Source organism: Nicotiana tomentosiformis, chromosome 11 (assembly GCF_000390325.3).
Source record: "Nicotiana tomentosiformis chromosome 11, ASM39032v3, whole genome shotgun sequence".
NCBI lineage: Eukaryota > Viridiplantae > Streptophyta > Magnoliopsida > Solanales > Solanaceae > Nicotiana > Nicotiana tomentosiformis.
The window spans coordinates 5,932,034-5,951,838 of NC_090822.1; the positions used below are offsets into that span (position 1 = coordinate 5,932,034).

Genomic DNA, 19,805 nt, shown 5'->3' on the forward strand with positions numbered 1-19,805 from the left:
GAGTTGACTTTGTTGATACCGGACTCGAATTTTGGTCTCGGAAGTTGGAAAAGGTCCATTGTATCATTTATGACTTATATGCAAAATATGAGGTCAATCAGAGTTGGTTTGGTAGGTTTCGGCAACGATTGTAGAGGTTGAAATCCAGTAGTTTTAATAGGCTTGAATTGGGGTGCGATTCGTGTTTTTGATGCAATTTAAAGCCTCGACTAAGTTGGTATGATGTTTTAGGATGGGTTGGTGTGTTTGGATGGTGTCCCGGGGGCCTTGGGTGTGATTCGGATTGAAATCGGATTGAATTTTAGGCATGTAAAATTGCTGGTGTGATCAGTTTTGGGGCCACCGCGCTTGCGTGAATTTGGCAGCAGGTGCGGAGCCGCAGAAGTGGCCAAAGGATCGCATAAGCGGCTCTGAGAGAAGTTGGGGAGGTGCATAGGTTCGAGGAAGTCTCCTCACTAGCGGGCTCACAGATGCGGAACTATGGTCGTAGATGTTGCTAGGCGAAGAGCAGGAGCTTTCCGCAAAAGCAGAGTGTTGTGCGCAGGTCCGCTTCCGCAGGAGTGGGGTCTGGTCCGCAGAAGTGAAGTGGGGGACTTAAGGGAAACCGCAGAACATGAAATTGTGGCCGCACCTGCATGACCGCAGAAGTAGTTAAGTGAACCGCAGGTCCAAGATGCCTGCAAAAAGAGATAACTAAGGGTTTTGAGTCTCTTCTTCATTTTTGGACTTTCGAAGCTCGGATTGAGGGTTGATTTGTGGTTGGAGTTGGATGGTTTTGGTATGATAGGACTCGTTATTGAATGTGTGTTCGGATTTTGTGAATTTTGCGGGTTCCGAAGCATGACCCCAGGGTTGACTTTTTGAGTTTCGTTAAAAAATTTAGCATTATCGTATGGGATCGATTCCTATAGCTTGTATTGATTATATTAAGTTGTTTGTGGCTAGATTCGAGTCGTTCATAGGCCGATTCACGAGGCAAGGGTTTGTTGTTGCATTGATTTGCGTACTTTGAGGTAAGTAACACTTCTAAACTTTGTACTGAGAGTATGAATCTCTGGATTAGGTGTTATATGGTTGGTATTGAGGTGGCATAGATGCTAGGTGACGGGCGTGTGGGCGTGCACCGTGGAGTTTGTGACTCGGTTGATTCTGTGGTACTGTGTAGTTACCTAATCTTGTTTTTATTCATGTAACTTCTACGTGTAGAGTAATTGAGTTGTGATTCACGTTAAAAATTATGTGTAGGCTACGTGCTAATTCGGATGGGACCCATCGAGGTCATTTCTGCAGTTGAGTTGCTTGTTTAAATTGCAATTATGTACTTAGTCATATTCATTCATTTGCATGTCATATTCATTCATTTGCATATCATATTGTAGTCTCTGTTTCATTTAGTATTACATCATGTTATCATTGTTTGAGCTGAGTAGCCATAAAACTAGAATCCACTCGAATCCCAGATTTTCATATGCTATAGCCCACAACAACGGCGTGCGATCGGGCACCCGGATCCGGATCACCTAAAATTTTGCCGGCCCATCAAAAATAACCTAAGGAATATTAGTCATCGCCTAGCCATGACCGTTCCTCCTTTGTTTTTGCGTTTTAGGGCCATAAACCTGGAATTCCGCCCGATTCCCAGATTTTCGTATGCTAAAGCCCATGCCACTAGCGTGGGCTTGGTCGTTTAGATCAGAATCCCCTAAAATTTTGTCGGCCCATCAAAAATGAGTTAAGAAACATTAGTCATCGCCTTGCCATGATCGTTCAACCTTTTTGGTGTTTTAGGTCCATAAAACTAGAATTCCACCCGATTTCCAGATTTTTGTGTGCTATAGCCCACGCCACCGGAGTGGGCATGAGCACCCAAACCTGGATCGCATAAAAGTTTGCCGACCCATAAAAAATAACCAAAGGAACATTAGTCATCGCTTCGCCATGACCATTCCTCTTTTTTGTGTTTTTTGGGCCACAAAATTAGAATTCTTCCTGATTCTCAGATTTTCGAGTGTTATAGCCCACGCCACCGGCATGGGCCTGGGCGCCCGGCCCTGGATCGCCTAAAATTTCACCGACCCATCAAAAATTGACCTCAGGAACACTAGTCATCGCCTCGCATGATCATTCTTCCTTTTTTGGTATTTTAGGGCCATAAAACTAGAATTTTTTCCAATTCCTAGATTTTTATGTTTTATATAGCCCATGCCACCGGTGTGAAACCGGGTGCCCGAATTGCCTAGAATTTTGTCGGCGAATAGAAAATTACCTCAGGAACATTAGTCACCACATCGCCATGACCGTTCCTCCTTTTTTGGCATTTCAGGACTATAAAACTGTAATTTCGCTCGATTCCCTCATTTCCTTGTCCTATAAACCACGCCACTAGTGTGGGCTTACGCGTATGGACCTGGATCTTCTATAATTTTGTCGGGCCATTAAAAAAGACTTAAGGAACATTAGTCATCACCTCGCCATGACCTTTCCTACCTTTTTGAGGTATTTGGGCCATAAAATTAGAATTTTGTTCGATTCCCATATTCTAGTATGCTATAGCCCCCGCAACCGACGTGAACTCGGGCGGCCGGACCCATATCGCCTAATAATATTTTGGCCCATCAAAAATTATCTAAGGAACATTAATCGTCGCCTCGCCATCATTGTTCCTTATTTTTTGGCGTTTTAGGATCATAAAACTGGAATTCCGCCTGATTCCCAGATTTCGCCACTGGTGTGGACCCAAGCGCCGGACCTGGATCGCCTAAAATTTTGCACGCCCTTCAAAAATGACCTAAGGAACATTAGTCTTTGCCGCGCCACAACTATTCCTCCTTTTTGAAGTTTTAGGGCCACAAACTGGAATTCCGCCAAAATCCCAAATTTTCGTATGCTATAGAGCCCACGCCACCGGCGTGAGTCCGGGCGTCCGGACCAGGATCACCTAATATTTTGTCGTCCCATCAAAAATGACCTAAGGAACGTTAGTCATAAGCCTCGCCATGACTGTTCCTCCTTTTTGGAGATTTTGGGCCGTAAAACATGAATCTGCAGGATTCCCACCTACGTGGGCCCGGGTGCCCGTACTCGGATTGCCTAAATTTTGTTGGCACATCAAAAGCGACCTGAGGAATATTAGTCATCTCCTCGCCATGACCGTTCTCCCCCTCCCCTTTTTTGGCATTTTAGGGCCATAAAACTAAAATTGTGCATGATTCCCAAATTTTTCTGTGCTAGAGCCCACGCCACTGGAGTGGGACCAAGCGCCCGGACCCGGATCGCATAAAATTTTGCCGGCCCATCAAAAATTACCTAAGGAACATTAGTCATTGAATCGCCATGACCATTCCTCCTTTTTTGAGTTTTTTGGCTATAAAACTAGAATTACGCCCGATTCTCAGATTTTCGTGCTCTATAGCCCATGCCATTGGCCTGGGCTTTGGCGCCCAAACCCAGGTTGCCTAAAATTTTTCCTGTAATGACCGAAGGAACAGTAGTCATCGCCTCTCAATGACCGTTCCTCCTTTTTGGCGTTTTAGGGTCATAAAACTAGAGTTCCACCCGATTTCCAGATTTTCATGTGCTATAGCCCACGACAGTAGTGTTGGCTCGGACGCCCAAATTCGGATCGCCTAAAATATTTTCGGACCATAAAATACGACCTGAGGAAAATTAATAATCGCCTCGCCATAACCATTCCTCCTTTTTTGGAGTATTAGAGCCATAAAACTGGAATTCGGCCCGATTCCAAGATTTTCGTATGCTATAGTGCCCACACCGGACCTGGATCTCCTAAAATTTTTCGGCCCATCAAAAATTACCTAAGGAACATTAGTCATCGATACACCATGACCGTTCCTCCTTTTTTTGAGTTTTTGGGCCATAAAACTGGAATCCGCATGATTCCTAGATTTTCGTGTGCTATAGCTCACGCCACTGTCGTGAGCCTGGACGCTTGGACTCGGATCGCCTAAAATTTTGTTGGCCCATCAAATACGACATAAGGAACATTAGTCATCGCCTCGCGATAACCATTCCTCCTTTTTTGGTATTTCAGGGCCATAAAACTGGAATTTCACCTGATTTTCAGATTGTTTGTGCTAAAGCACACGCTACGGGGGTGGGCCCGAGCACCCTGACCCGGATCACCTAAAACATTTTCGGCCCATCAAAAATGACCTAAGGAACATTAGTCATCGCCTTGCCATGATTGTTCCTCCTGTTTTGGAGTTTTAGGACTGAAATGTTATCCGATCCTCAGATTTTCGTGTGTTATAGCCCATGCCACCAGCGTGGACTCGGTCTCCCAGACCTGGATCGCCTAAAACTATTTCGACTTATTAAAATGACCTAAGGAACATTAGTCATCCCCTTGCCATGACCGTTCCTCCGTTTCTGTGTTTTTGTGCCATAAAACTAGAATTCTACCTCATACCCAGATTTTCATATGTTGTAGCCCACGCCACCGGCGTGGGCCCGGGCGCCCAAACCAGGATAGCCTAAAATTTTGCATGTCCCTCAAAAATGAACTAAGGAACATTATTAATTGGCAGGCCATCACCGTTCCTCTATTTTTGGCATTTTAGGGCATAAAACTAGAATTTCGTCTGATTTCTAGATTTTTGTGTGCTATAGCCCACACCACCAGTGTGGGCCCGGGTGCCCGGACACGGATCACATAAAATTTTGCAAGCCCATCAAAAATGACCTAAGAAACAATAGTCATCGCCTCACCTTGACCATTCCTCCTTTTTGAATTTTAGAGCCATAAAACTGGAATTCCGCTCGATTCCTAAATTTTTGTGTGCTACATGCCACCAGCGTAAGCCCGGGCGCCCGGACCCGGATCGCCTAAAATTTGTTGGCCCATCAAAAATGACCTAAGAAATTTTTGGCATCGCCTCGCCAAGAACGTTCCTCCTTTTTGGCATTTTAGGCCTATAAAACTGAATGTCGCCAGATCGGTGGCGTGGGCTCGAGCTCCCGGACCCGGCTCGCCAAAACTTTTTTTGGCCTATAAAGTCGACCAAAGAAACATTAGTCATCGCCTCGCCATGACCGATCCTCCTATTTTGGCGATTTAGGGGAATAGAACTGGAACTCCGCCCGATTCCTAAATTTTCATTTCTTATAGCCCACGACACTAGCGTGGGTCGGGGTGCCCGGATAGCCTAGAATTTTGTCAGCCAATCAAAAATTACCTAGGGAACATTAGTCATTGCCTCACCATGAACATTCCTCCTTTTTTGGCATTTCAGGGGCCATAAAACTGGAATTCTGCCCGATTACCCGATTTTCATGTGCTACAGCCCACGCCGCCGGCATGGGCCTAGGCGTCCGGACCTGATTTGTCATCGCCTTGCCACGACCTATCGGCCCATCAAAAATGACCTATGGAATATTATTCATCACCTCACCATGACCGTTCCTCTCTTTTGGAGTATTTAGGACATAAAATTGGAATTTCACTTGATTCCTAGATTTTCGTATGCTATAGCCCTCGCCACTGGCGTGGGGCCAGGCGGCCGGACCTGGATAACCTAAAATTTTGCCGGCCTATCAAAAATGACCTAAGGAACATTAGTTGTCACCTCGTCATCATTCTTCCTCCTTTTTTGGCGTTTTAGGACTATAAAACTGGAATTTCGCCCGATTCCCATATTTTTTTGCGCTATAGCCCATGCATCCGGTGTGGCCCCAGGTGCCCAAATCACTTAAAATTTTTCGGCCCATCCAAAATGACCTAAGGAACATTAGTCATTGCCTCGCCAAGACCGTTTCTCTTATTTTAGCATTCTAGGGCTATAAAACTGGAATTCCGCCTGATCCCCAGATTTTTGTGTGCCACAGCCCACTCCACTAACATTAGTCATCACCTCGCCACAAGCGTGGGGCCGTGAACCCAGGCACCCGGACCCGGATCGCCTAAAAATATTTTGGCCCGTCAAAAATAACCTAAGGAATATTAGTCGTCGCCTCGCCATGATCGTTCCTCTTTTTTGGTATTTTAGGGCCATAAAACTTGAATTTCACCAGATTTCCAGATTTTATTGTGCTATAGCCCACGCCACTGGCATGGGTCCGGGCGTCCGGACCCAGATCGCCTAAGTCGGCCCATCAAAAATGATCTAAGAAACTTTAGTCATCGCATCGCAATGACCGTTCCTGCTTTTTTGGTGTTTTATGTCCACAAAACTGAACGTCTGGCCTATTCCCATATTTTGGTGTGCTATAGCCCACGCTACCGGCGTGGACCCGCGCGCCTGGACACGAATTGCCTAAAAAACATTTGGCCTATCAAAAACGACCTAAGTAACATTAGTCATCACCTCGTCATGACCGTTCCTTTTTTTTGGCATTTTAAGGCCACAATACTTGAATTCCGCCCGATTCCTAGATTTTGTTTATGCATGTGGCAGGGCGCTTGGACCCGGATACCTTAAAATTTTGTCGATCCATAAACAATGACCTAGGGAACATTAGTCGTTGCCTCGCCATGACCATTCCTCCTTTTTTGGTATTTTAGGGCCATAAAATTATTTTCTGCCCGATTCCTAGATTTTTGTTTGCTATTGCCCACGCCACCAGCCTAGGCCTAGGGGCCTAGACCCGGATCACCTAAATATTTCTCATCCCATCAAAAATTACCTAAGGAACTTTGGTCATCGCCTCACCATGATCGTTCCTCCTTTTTAGGCGTTTAAGGGCCATAAAACTAGAATTCCGCCTGATTCTCAAATTTTCGTGTGCCATAGACCACATATCGGACGCCCTGACCCGGATCACCTAAACTTATGTCCGCCAATCAAAATTGTCCTAAGAAACATTAGTCATCGTCTCACCATGACAGTTCCTCCTTTTTTAATGTTTTAGGGCCATAAAATTGAAATTCCACCCGATTCCTAGATTTTTGTGTGATATAGCCCACACCATCGGTGGTAGGACCCGGATCGCCTAAAATTTTACTGTCCCATCAAAAACGACCAAAGGAACATTAGTCATTCATGATTGTTCCTCTTTCTTTGGTGTTTTAGGGCCACAAAACTATAATTTGACTCGATTCTCATATTTTCGTATGACATAGCCCACGCCACCGGCCTAGGCCAGAGGCGCTCCAACCCGGATCGCCTAAAAATTATTTGGCCCATTAAAAATGATTTAAGTAACATTATTCATCGCCTGACCACCATCGTTCTTCCGTGTTTTGCATTTTAGGTCTATAAAACTTGAATTATCGCCCGATTCCCAAGTTTTCGTGTGCTATGCCCACACCACCGGACACCCGGACCTAGATCGCTTAAAATTATTCCGGTCCATAAAAAATGACCTAAGGAACATTAGTCATCACTTCTCCATGACCGATCCTCCTTTTTAGGCATTTTAGGGCTATAAAACTAGAATTTCGCCCTATTCCAAGATTTTCGTGTGCTATAACCCACGCGGCCAGCGTAGGACTAGGCGCCTGTATCGCCTATAATTTTGCCGGACCATCATAAATGACCTAAGGAACATTAGTCACCACCTTCCCATGATCGTTCCTCCTGTTTTGGATTTTTAGGGCCATAAAACTAGAATTTCGCCTGGTTCTCAGATTTTCGTGTGCTATAGCTCACGCCATAGGCGTGGGACATGGCGTCCGGACCCGAATCACTTAAAATTTAGCCGGCCCATCAATAACGACCTAATGAACATTAGTCATCAACTTTCCTTGATCGTTCCTCCTTTTTTGGCGTTTTAGGGCGATAAACTAGAATTCCACCCGATATTTAGATTTTCATGTGCTATAGCTCACGCCACTGGCGTGGACTCGGGCGTCCGGACCCTGATCGCCTAAAGTTTTGCCGGCACATAAAAAATAGCCTAAGGAACATTAATCGTCGACTCGCCATGATCGTTCCTCCTTTTTGGCATTTTAGGGCCATAAAACTTGAATTCCGCCCGATTTCTTGATTTTCATGTGTTATTGCCCACGCCACTGGTATAGGCCTTGGGACCAGGACCCGAAATACCTAAAACTTTTTCTGTCCTATCAAAAAAAGCCAAAGGAACATTACTTGTCGCATCGCCATGACCGTTTCTCCTTTTTCGAAATTTTAGGGACATAAAACTAGAATTCTGCCTCATTCTTAGACTTTCGTGTGCTATAGCCCATGCCAGGGCCTGGGCGTCCGGGCTCGGATCGCCTAATATTTTTTCGGCCCATTAAAAATGACCTTTGGAACATTAGTCATTGTCGCGCAATGATCGTTCCTTCTTTTTTAGTGTACCAGTGCCATAAAACTGGACGTCATTCCCATATTCTTATGTGTCAGAGTCGATGCCACGGGCATGGGCCCGAGCGCCGGCACCCGGATCGCCTTAAATTTTGCCGGCCATAGAAAACGGCCTAAGGAACATTAGTTTACGCCTCGCCATGATTGTTCCTTCTTTTTTGGCATTTTAGGGCCATAAAATTAGAATTTCGTCCGATTCTCAGATTTTCGTGTGTTAAAGCCCACGCCACAGCCGTGGGCCGAGGCGGCTGAACCCGGATCGCCTAAAAAGTTTTTGGCCCATCAAAAACGATCTAAGGAACATTAGTCATCGCTTCGCTATGACTGTTCCTCCTTTTTGGCATTTTAGGTCCATAAAACTAGAGTTCTGACCGATTCCTAGATTTTCGTGTGTCATAGCCCACGCCACCGGCAAGGGACCGGGCGTCGAAACCCGAATCGCCTAAAATTTTATTGGCCCATCAAAAACAACCCAATGAACATTAGTGATCGTCTCGCCATGACCGTTCTTCCGTTTTTTATGTTTAGGGCCATAAAACTGGAATTCCGTCTGATTCCCAGATTTTCGTGTGTGATAGCCCACGCCACTGGCATTAGCCCGGGCACACAGATTCGGATCGCCTAATATATTTTTGGCCCATAAATAATGACCTAAGGAACATTAGTTATCGCCTCGTCATGATTTTTCCTCTTTCTTTGGCGTTTTAGGGCCATAAAATAAGAATTTCGCCTAATTCCCCGATTTTCGTGTGCTTCAGGCGCCCGGACCTGGGTTGCCTTAAATTTTGTCGGCCCATAAAAAACAACCTAAGTAACATAATCCATCGCCTCGCCATGACCGTTCCACCGTTCTTTGCATTTTAGAGCCATAAAATTAGAATTTCGCCCGATTCCCAATTTTCGTGTGCTATATCCTACGCCACCGACCGCGATCGTCTAAAATTTTTCCGGCCCAGGAAAAAAGGGCTAAGTAACAGTAATTATTGCCTCGCTATGACCATTCCTCCTTTTTGGCATTTTAGGGCCATAAAACTGAAATTCTGCCCGATTCTCATATTTTCGTGTGCCATAACCTACGCCATCAGCGTCGGCCCGAACGCTCGAACCTAGATCGCCTAAAATTTTCGACCCATCAAAAATGACCTAAGGAACAGTATCATTGCCTCGTCATGACAGTTCCTCCTCTTTTGGCATTTTAGGGCCATAAAAATAGAATTCCGCCTGATTTCTATTTTACCGTGTGCCATAGCCCATGCCACCGGTGTGAGACCGGACTCCGATCTTCTAAAATCGGGCAGAATTTCAGTTTTCTAGCCCACGCCGTGGGGGTGGGCCTGGGCATCCGGATCGCCTAAAACTTTGTCGGCCCATCAAAACGACCTAAGGAACATTAGTCATTGTCTCGCCATGACCGTTCCTCATTTTAGGGCTTGAAAACTATAATTCCGCCCGATTTCCTAATTTTCTTGTGTTATAGCCCACGTCAACAGTGTGGGCCCAGGTTCCAGGACCCGGATAGCCTAAAATTTTGTCGGCGCATCAAAACTGACCTAAGAAACATTAGTCATCGCCATGACCGTTTTCTTCTTTTTTGGCTTTTTAGGGCCATAAAATTAAAATTCCACCCGATTTTCAAATTTGGTCGACGCATCTAAAATGACCTAAGGAACATTATTCGTCGCCTTGTCATGATCATTCCTCTTTTTTGACGTTTTAGGGCCATAAAACTTGAATTTTACCCGATTCTCAAATTTTTGTGTGGCGTGGGCCCTAAAGCTCAAACCCGGATCACCTATAATTTTACCGACCCGTCAAAAATAACATAAGGAACATTATTCATCGCATCATGATCGTTCCTTATTTTTTTGAATTTTAGGGCTATAAAATTAGAATTCCGCCCCATTCCCATGGCCCGGGTGCCCGGACCTCGATCGCCCAAAATTTTTTCGTCCCATCAAAAATGACCTAAGGAACATTATTCATCACCACTCCAAGATTGTTCCTCCTTATTTAGCGTTTTAGGGCCATAAAATAGGAAATTTACCCAATTCCTAAGTTTTCGTGTGTTATAGCCCATGCCACCGACGTGGGCCCGGGCACCGGACCTGCATCGCCTAAAATTTTATCAGCCCACCAAAAATTACCTAAGGAAGATTAGTCATCGCCTCGCCATGACCTTTCCTTCTTTCTTGGCGTTTTAGGGCCATAAAACTGGAATTCCGCCCGATTCTCAGATTTTCATGTGTTATAACCCACGCCATCGGCATTGGCTCAAGCACCCGAATCCGGATCGCCTAATATATTTCCGACCCATAAAAAAGACCTAAGGAACATTAGTCATCGCCTCTCCATGACCGTTCCTCCTTTTTGGCGTTTTAGGGTCATAAAACTTGAATTTCACTCGATTTCCAGATTTTCGAGTGTTGTAGCTTGGCCCGGGCGCCCAGATCTGGATCGCCTAATTTTTTTAGCCCATAAAAAATGACCTAAGGAACAGTAGACATCGCCTCTCCATGACCGTTTCTCCTTTTTTGAAGTTTTAGAGCCATAAAATTGGAATTCCACCTGATTCCCATATTTTTGTGTACTATAGCCCAACCCACCGACGTTGGCCCGGGCGCCCGGATCTGAATTGCCTAAATTTTTTCGGCCCATAAAAATGACCTAAGGAACATTAGTCATCGCCCTGCCATGACATTTCCTCTTTTTTGGCGTTTTATGGCAATAAAACTTGAATTCTGTCCGATTTCTATATTTTTGTGGCTACCATGCCACCGGCGTGGGTCAAGGCGCTTGGACCCGGATTACCTAAAATTTTATCGACCCATCAAAAACGACCTAAGGAACATTATTCATCGCCTCGCCTTGACAGTTTCTCCTTTTTGGCGTTTTAGGGGCATAAAACTTAAATTCCGTCCAATTTCCAGATTTTCATGTGCTATAGCCTACGCCATCGGCGTGGCCCGGGCATCCGAACTCGGATTGCCTAAAAAAATTTCAGCCCATCAAAAACGACCTAAGGAACAATAGTCGTCGCTTCGCCATGACCGTTCCTCTCTTTTTGGTGTGTTAGGGCCATAAATCTGGGATTTCGCCCGATTCTCACATATTCGCCTGGACCCGGATCGGCTAAAATTTTGTCGACGCATCAAAAAAGACCTAAGGAACGTTATTCATCGTCTCTCCATGCTCGTTCCTCCTTTTTTGGCGTTTTAGGGCCATAAAATTAAAATTACGCCAGATTTTGAGATTTTCTTGTGTTATAGCCCACGCCGGTGGCATGTGCCTTAAAACAGAAATTTAGGATGATTTCCAATTTTTCGTGTGCTAATGTCCACGCCATCGTCATTAATTCAGGCGACGAACTCCGAATCGCTTAAAATTTTATGGGTCCATCATAAACGACCTAATGAACAATAGTCATGGTTTCGCCGTGGCTGTTCCTCATATTTTATCGTTTATGGCCATAAAACAGGAACTCTGGACGATTTTTAGTTTTTTGTGTGCTAATGTCAACATCATCTCCATGAATTCGAACGACGGGCTCCAAGTGGCCTACAATTTTCTGGGCCCATCAGAAACGACCTAATGAACAATTGACATTGTTTCGCGATGATTGTTCCTCGTTTTTTAAAGTTTTAGGGCCAAAAAATAAAATTTTAGGAAGATATGCAATTTTTTGAGTGAAATTCAAAAATAGCCAGATTTACAAGTGGTAATTATAAAATAGCAATAGTTTCAAAAGTAATCAAAATTTAGCAACTTTTCATGTAAAGATAAATCTGAACAAAAATATTATTCAAAATCCGGAAAATATTCCAGCATAATATACTGGAGTTCCAGCATAATATACTGGAATTCCAGCATAATATACTGGTCCAGCATAATATGTTGGAATCTAATACACAGGTGCTCCAATCTCCAGCATAATATGCTGGAAATTCATACACAGGTGTGCCAATCTTCAGTATATTATGATGGAACTTTTCGTATTGCAGCAAAATAGTGGCTATTTTTCAATGACTTTGCAAACGCTGACTATTTTTCAATTACCAGCCCGAAAACTGGCTACCCCGTGTTATTTTCACCAGTTTTTTGCCTCTGCCTCTCATTGGAGCCACAATAGCCAACCTAAAATTATGTAAGGCCAAGTTCATATTCTAGAAATGTCAAAAAAAAAAACGATTTCTTTGTGGATGCATTGGCAATATTAACCTCCATGACAAACATTCATGAGGGAAAATACACCCAATCAGGATAGAATAAGGATTTGTTTAAAACGCGCATAAACCGACTCAAATACCACAATTGAAAAAAGAAAAAGAAAAATATCGCATTTTAGAGTTTCAAAAGAATATAATTATTAGGAAACCAAAAGAATATTGTTGCAGAGCCCTAATGGATTTGCCTTTGTCCTCATTGATCAAAACTAGTTTGTACTTATTCTGTTTTATTGCCAAATTTGAAAATGGACCAAACAAGACTGCAAAATTGAAAAAGGAAACAAGCTTAATGAGATGGACAAATAGTTTATCTGACATATTTTGTAGGTTACCATTTTTCATGTTTTTTTTAATTATTTATATTAATTCCAAACATGTTGCTATTATATATCACTTATATCCAATTAGTTATCGTTTAGGTCTCTTGAGACAATTTTCCTGTACACAATTTTAGGCTTTATAGTAATTATAATGTTGCTCCTATGTTCAAATCTGTGTGATTATGCTTTTCTTGAGCCCCTTGAGCCGATAGTCTATCAGAAAGAGCTTATTTACCTTCACTGTTAAGGTTTACGTACATTTTATCTTCCCCAAATTCCACTTATAAACTTACACTGAGTATGTTCTTGTTGAATAATGTTGCACCTACAAACATGAGCATTTGGAGATCTAAGTGAGATATAGCTAAATCATCATCAAAGGTGTCTCATCTTTATTTTGCATGACTAATATAAGTGCACCTTTTTATCTTGGTCTATAATCCAAGGCAACGGGGAGATTGACGAGAATGTTACTCGCCACATTGGAGTGGGTGGATAAGATGGAGGCCAGCTTCAGGGGTTTTATGCGATAAAAATGTGCCGCCTAGACTTAAGGGCAAATTCTACAGGGTGGTGGTTGACCAGCTATGTTGTATGGAGCTGAGTGTTGGCCCGTCAAGAAGTCCCATGTCCAAAAAATGAAAGTAGCTGAAATGAGGATATTGAGATTGATATGTGGACATACCATGAAAGACAAGATTAGGCATGAAGTTATTAGGGACAAGGTGGGAATGACATCCGTGGAAGACAAGTTGTGGGAATCGAGGTTGTGATAGTTTGGGCATGTGAAGAGGAGATACATAGATGCCCTAGTCATGAGACGTGAGAGGTTGACCGTGGCGGGCTTGAGGAATAGCAGGGGTAGGCCAAAGAAGTATTAGGGAGATGTGATTAGACAGGACATGTCGGTAATTCACCTAACTGAGGACATAACTAGCGATAGGAAGGTGTGGAGGTCAAGAATTAAGGTGGTGGGTTGACAAGTAGTTGTGAGTTTCTCTTAGGTTTACCAGTAGTACTAGTAATATTCTTGTATTCTTAGTTCTTTATTACTCGTTATGCCACTCGCTTTCATTACCTTATTATATTATTGTTGTTGTTGCTTGTTGCTTTATTTTTACCGTTCCTTAAGCCTATGGTCTATCGGAAACAACATCTCTACCTTTATATAGGGTAGGTGTAAGGCTGCATACACATTACCCTTCCTATACCTCACGTATGAGATTAAGCTAGGTTTGTTGTTGTTGGTATAGAATTAGCATATGTATTTCTATGCACTCTCTTATCGTCTTTATCGATATGTTGGACATTAGAGGTCCTGTATTCACTGACATTATGATATTATTGGTCTTAAAATTGTCCTAGAAAACTACCTTTCACTTTGTTAGGTAACATCAATAATACATTATTGTCTGCAAACAGCATGTATCATGAAATCTCATCCTCATCTTGCATGATATTAGTTAGCTCATCTATCACTAGAAAACACAAGTATCATGCTAGTAGTTATTTTATCCAGTAGAAATGACACCGGGTAGCCACTCTAAAGGATTGCTATTTAGATATTGGCTAGTGCGTCCTGAATTTCAGTTCAATTTTTTAGGACAAAAAAGTCCTGAATTGTCTTGGAGTTCAAATTTTTAGTTTAAAATTTCAGGACAAAATAAATACTGGCTAATCTCTAAATAACATCCCTGAAAATGACTATCTGTGCACTTGCCCCTTCTATCCATCACTAGAAAATGCAAGTACCTTAACAGATCATGAATTATTAACTTTCAAACAAAGCAAGTCCATAGTTATAACTGAACCTTTTTTTACCTTCAGCCCTCAACAATCTATCCATTGAAAAGATGTGAAGCACAAAGATTTAACACACAAGCATCATCACATTCCATTTTAGAACAGCATAATGAACAAAGACAAATATCCAGCAAGAATTAGTTTCTTCAAAATATGGACATAAATGCATCGAGACATAATGAAGTTTATTAGCCACCCAGTCATAAACATGATATGCAAAGAAATCAATTTCAGAGAAAACAATGATCGATACTCGTCCTTTTAGCAGCTTCTCGTGTGAATGGTGAAACGAACACCAGTAGCAGAATTAACAGTTTCCAATGTCAGCAACACGAAGTCATTTAGCATTATGTTATCTCTAATAACTTATCCAATAAATAACCATATGAACTCAACAGGCTTCAGCAATTCAGTTCACTAATCTCACTCAACATAGGGGAGGGGAGCTAGGGTGTAAAAGAATCACAGTCCACCATCTGTGTCATTACGCACTCAAGAAATATGCTGGTCACTTTGGGCCGGTGACCGCGCAATCTGCAGGTCCTTGGAACCAGTGATCATCCAACTAGAATGCAATATTTCATGTTTTTCTTCTTAGTAACATTAAGATTCAGAAACAGCATCAACATGCATATTCAGAATTCATTCAGGGGCTAACTGCAGCATATATATACAAGCAGATAAGCTCACTGTAGATTAGTCACGTGATATACTAGTAGGAATGCCAACGTAGGAAGTCTAGGCCCAGCATACAATCTACTGAAAATGGTATGCAGTTCTCTATTCTGAATTAACATTAGTGCAGTATGTATTCTTGCACAATTAGTCAATAATTTATGAGAATGATTTTGTAATAAGTCACGTGACATTCAAATTAGAGTTGCTGCTAAGTTACAAGTGACAGGCTATAAAAGTTTGACAATTATTAGCAAGTATGAGCTAGTTCATAGGAAAGATCATCAACAACCATTGCTTGTACCCCATATCCAAGCCAAATTTCTGGAAGCTTCCGGTGTCATGTAAAGAATTCTTCATGGTTGCCTTTTTCGTTTTCTTTCAGCACCAGAGTGACACATAATGATTGGAAAGCACATTTAATCCCTGTTACACACATATGTATATATGAAAAAATAAAATTCCTCGCCTTTCTCCCATTTTGTCAATATCCATCTTTTAGTGAAGATTTCAGAGCATTTTTATGCTTCTTGTATTTTGAGTTTTATATATTATAGGAAAGCGTCTAGAACTTGAATGAATAATTTGCATATCGCAAATTCAAATTGTTACATTTTGGCCTTCTTTATATTGATATATTCCTCAAGACAAGCAAAAGTCTAAACATTGAAGAGAGCAATTTTAGTTGAAAAAACACCATATAATTTTGTGTTTTAAAACTACAACCTACTCTAAACTTTGTGGGACCAGCAGATATACCTGGAACACGTCCATTTGAAAGATCAGAACAGAAATATAGAGATGTTCATAAATGGATCAAGGTGTCTTAACAGTTATGATCTTTCTGCAGGAAAAATTTTCTCGTGAACGCAATACTGTATGTCCTTGATAACATTAAAATTCAAAGCAGCATTTAAATATGAGTTTCAGAATTGGTTTCGGTATTGAACTGCGGTCTGCGCATATAAGCTCACTGCAGACCGGCTCATAGGAACCTTTGGCAGATTAATACCAAAAATAAAAAGTCTAGACCCCGCAACCAATATGCTGAAAGTGACACGCAATGTATGTTCTGATCTAACCTAAGCAGAATTTGCCTACCTGGCACAACTACCTAACGCTATATGACAACGATACTATAAGTACATGATATTTAGTTTATAGTTGCTTTTAAGGTACAGATGAAGTGATGAATAGGGTACAAAGTTTTGAGCTAATATTGCAGATATCAGCTCTCATAGGAAAGGTTGGTATCGGAATAGGAACTAATAGTATGACCTCACTTATGATGTTAGACTCGAGCAGATACCCCTACGGTCAATTTACAAGTATTTCTTGCACCCCCACATTCCAAGAGCTAAATTACTGGAAGTGGAAGCTTCCTGTGTCATGCCAAATAAATCTGTGTGGTCGCCCTTTATCACTTTCTTTCAGTACTAGAGTGATACAGAATGTTTGGAAGAGGACATTTTCTCTCTATAATGCACATGTGCGCCAACTACATGTTGAATTCCACAACTTACAAAGTCTAACAAAAGGAAGTACGTACACTCTTTCTAAATAAATGAACATCTGTTTGTAGATGCAAAAGATAAATTTCAATACCAAACAAAAAACTAATATCTTTACACCAAGATGGATTTCCCACAAATGGTTAAAAGAAACTCTTAGTGTGTAAAATAGTTATTTACATTCTCAACTAGTTTATCACCAACCAGAAGTAGAATTCAATACAAATTGCTCCGTGCTTTTAGACATTTCATAATGAACTATTCCAATATTCGACATGGATTATTGAGAGCAGCACATTCAATATAAATAGAGCTGCGGAAAAAATAATTAACATACATAGTAATCAAACCAATACAAAAGATAATCAATAATTCAACTAAGCTTCCATAAGCTTATCATAATAATCTTTGAGCAATGTAACAAACAAGAATAACAATCTCATATCTTGCAGTTAAAAAAATAACACAGGGAAACATTCAACAATCACCTGAACTACTGCTTGCCATAATTCTCCAAATACCATTTATAGGTATCAACAAGACCATCCCGAAGCGAAATCTTGGGTGTCCATCCCAATCCAACAAGCTTTGAAGTATCCATAAGCTTCCTTGGTGTCCCATCCGGCTTAGTCGAATCCCAAATCAATTCACCTTTAAACCCCACAACTTCCTTAACTAACTCAGCTAATTCCTTTATAGTAACTTCACTCCCACTCCCAACATTCACATGTTCTAAATCACTGTAATTTTCTAACAAAAATATCACTGCATCAGCTAAATCATCCACGTGTAAAAATTCCCTCAAGGGTGAACCTGTCCCCCACACAACAACCTTATCTAGGTTGTTAATTTTTGCTTCATGAAACCTACGTAATAATGCAGGTAAAACGTGTGAATTCTCAGGGTGAAAATTGTCATTTGTACCGTATAAATTTGTCGGCATTGCTGAAATAGCATCAAAATTATGTTGTAGCCTATAAGCCTGACACATTTTGATACCGGCAATTTTTGCAATAGCGTACCATTCGTTTGTAGGTTCTAAAGGAGCAGTTAAAAGGGCATTTTCGGGAATTGGCTGAGGTGCAAATTTAGGGTAAATACATGAGGAACCGAGGAACAGAAGCTTTTGGACTTTGTGATTGAATGACGAAACGATGACGTTTGTTTGGATTTGGAGATTTACAGTGATGAAATCTGCTGGATATGTGTTGTTTGCGTGTATGCCACCGACTTTAGCGGCGGCGAGGATGACGTATTGAGGTTTCTCGGCGGCGAAGAAGGATTCGACGGCGGATTGGTTTGTGAGGTCGAGATCGGAATGTGTGCGGAGGAGGAGATTTGTGTAGCCTAATTGGTGGAGTTTTCGGACTACGGCGGATCCGACGAGTCCGCGGTGGCCGGCGACGAAGATCTTGGCGGATGCGTCTATCGGCATTTTTTGTGTGTGGACTCAGATTTCGGTGTGTGTGTGTGTGTGAAATGAAATGGACTAAGCTCGAGAGGAAGGAGCTAAATAATGCAAAAAAATATTATAAAAATAAGAAATAATTAGATAAATAAGAAAATAAAATTAAGATACCAAGTTTGTTTAGTTTCTTTTATAATCATGTGATATTCAAAATTATTGGTTCGGCTAATTTGACTTTGCAATGCATACGATTTATTAAGGAGGAATTGCTTTATATTAAGAATCTTTTCATTGTCAAATCAAAACTTCAAATCGAGTTCGAAATCAGAGCGGAGAGATCTCATTCATCCCACATTTGAAAGAGTAATTTTGTTCCGTCAATACAACTTATCGAGTTATCAAGCTGAACTGAATCATAAATTTCTAGAATTGGGAATAATTTTTTTGAGGAACTAAAGTTTTAAATAATAAGTAAAAAGGGTAGCCCGGTGCATTAAGCTCCCGTTATACGTGGAATTCGGGGAAAGATCGAACCACAAGAGTCTATCGTACGCAGTCTTACCCTGTATTTCTGTAAGATGATATTTCCACATCTTGAACTCGTGACCTCCTAGTAACAACTTGTAAGAAATAATAGAGCATTATTTAGGAAATAAACCAAGAAAATATATCGATTCATTCAATGAAAAGCAATTGGGCAATAAAAAGATGCTTTTTTTATAATTATGTAGTAAAATTTTAAGATTAATTTAATTTTTATTTACTAAAATTTTGATGAGTGAAACATTTGACCTTACTACAAAAGATAGGACATGAAAAGTGTATTCTACGGTCAAACTTCTCTATAACAACCTCGTTTGTTCCAGATATTTTTGGATATTATAGCGAATTGCTGCTATAGAAAACGTATATTATAACAGAATATGAAATTTGATTCCGAAAAAACTTGTCTTTTATAGTGAAGTGGTATTATATATGGATGTTGTTATAGAGATGTATGACTGTATTATCTAAAGAAAGGTATTAAATTATCCAAAATATTTCCATTTTTTGCGTTTTAAGTGGGTCATGTACAGATAATATTTCGCCTTTAATATACTTGAAATTGTGGTACGCCTAATCCAATTTAGTTGGATTAAGCTAATTATTCATATTTAATTGATTAAATGTATCTTCCAAATAATTGAATGTATACTAATTGGGTAAGTAAGTGTAACATTTAAGATTGTGGAAACTATCATATCATATACTTTGGAAAAAAAAGAGTTAAACACTTTTTCACAATCCGAATCAAATAATTTTACTTTAGCAATTATCAATTTACGTGAGAGTACATAATTCAATCATCATTAAAAAATAAATAGGTCTATGAAAGACAAATATTTTGCATACGTTGGCTTTAGTAAAAATATCGAGTCCATTTAAATTTTCAGTATCAGAAAAAGAGTATCTAAATTATGAATATTTTTAACACTCTTTTCATAAATTCATGATACATTTTAGCCATGATATGTAAAGCATATTTAAAATTGCGATTGGATACTATAAATACAGTGATAAAGCCAATGTAGAGACACTAATTTCAAATGAATGTTCAG

The 19,805-nt window shown here is 41.0% G+C and overlaps 1 protein-coding gene across 2 annotated transcripts; it reads right to left on the minus strand.

Annotated features, from left to right (window-relative positions):
• Window positions 1-15,107: 15,107 nt before the first annotated feature.
• Window positions 15,108-18,308, minus strand: LOC104110540 (putative GDP-L-fucose synthase 2). Of its 2 annotated transcripts, none has more exons than XM_018775713.3 (2): window positions 17,288-18,308; window positions 15,108-15,270 (listed from the first exon to the last, which is right to left on the minus strand). In XM_018775713.3, exon 1 carries the CDS (start codon window positions 18,232-18,234, stop codon window positions 17,293-17,295), a length of 942 nt encoding a protein of 313 aa, XP_018631229.1. In that variant the 5' UTR covers window positions 18,235-18,308; the 3' UTR covers window positions 15,108-15,270; window positions 17,288-17,292. The 2 variants fall into 2 exon arrangements, with proteins under 2 accessions (XP_018631229.1, XP_009618357.1); XM_009620062.4 differs by lacking the exon at window positions 15,108-15,270 and adding an exon at window positions 15,371-15,714.
• Between the last annotated feature and the right edge of the window lie 1,497 nt (window positions 18,309-19,805).

What these genes read in the sequence shown, in the direction of transcription:
- LOC104110540 (XM_018775713.3), bottom strand. Translation starts at nt 18,234, where the DNA reads ATGCCGATAGACGCATCCGCCAAGATCTTCGTCGCCGGCCACCGCGGA.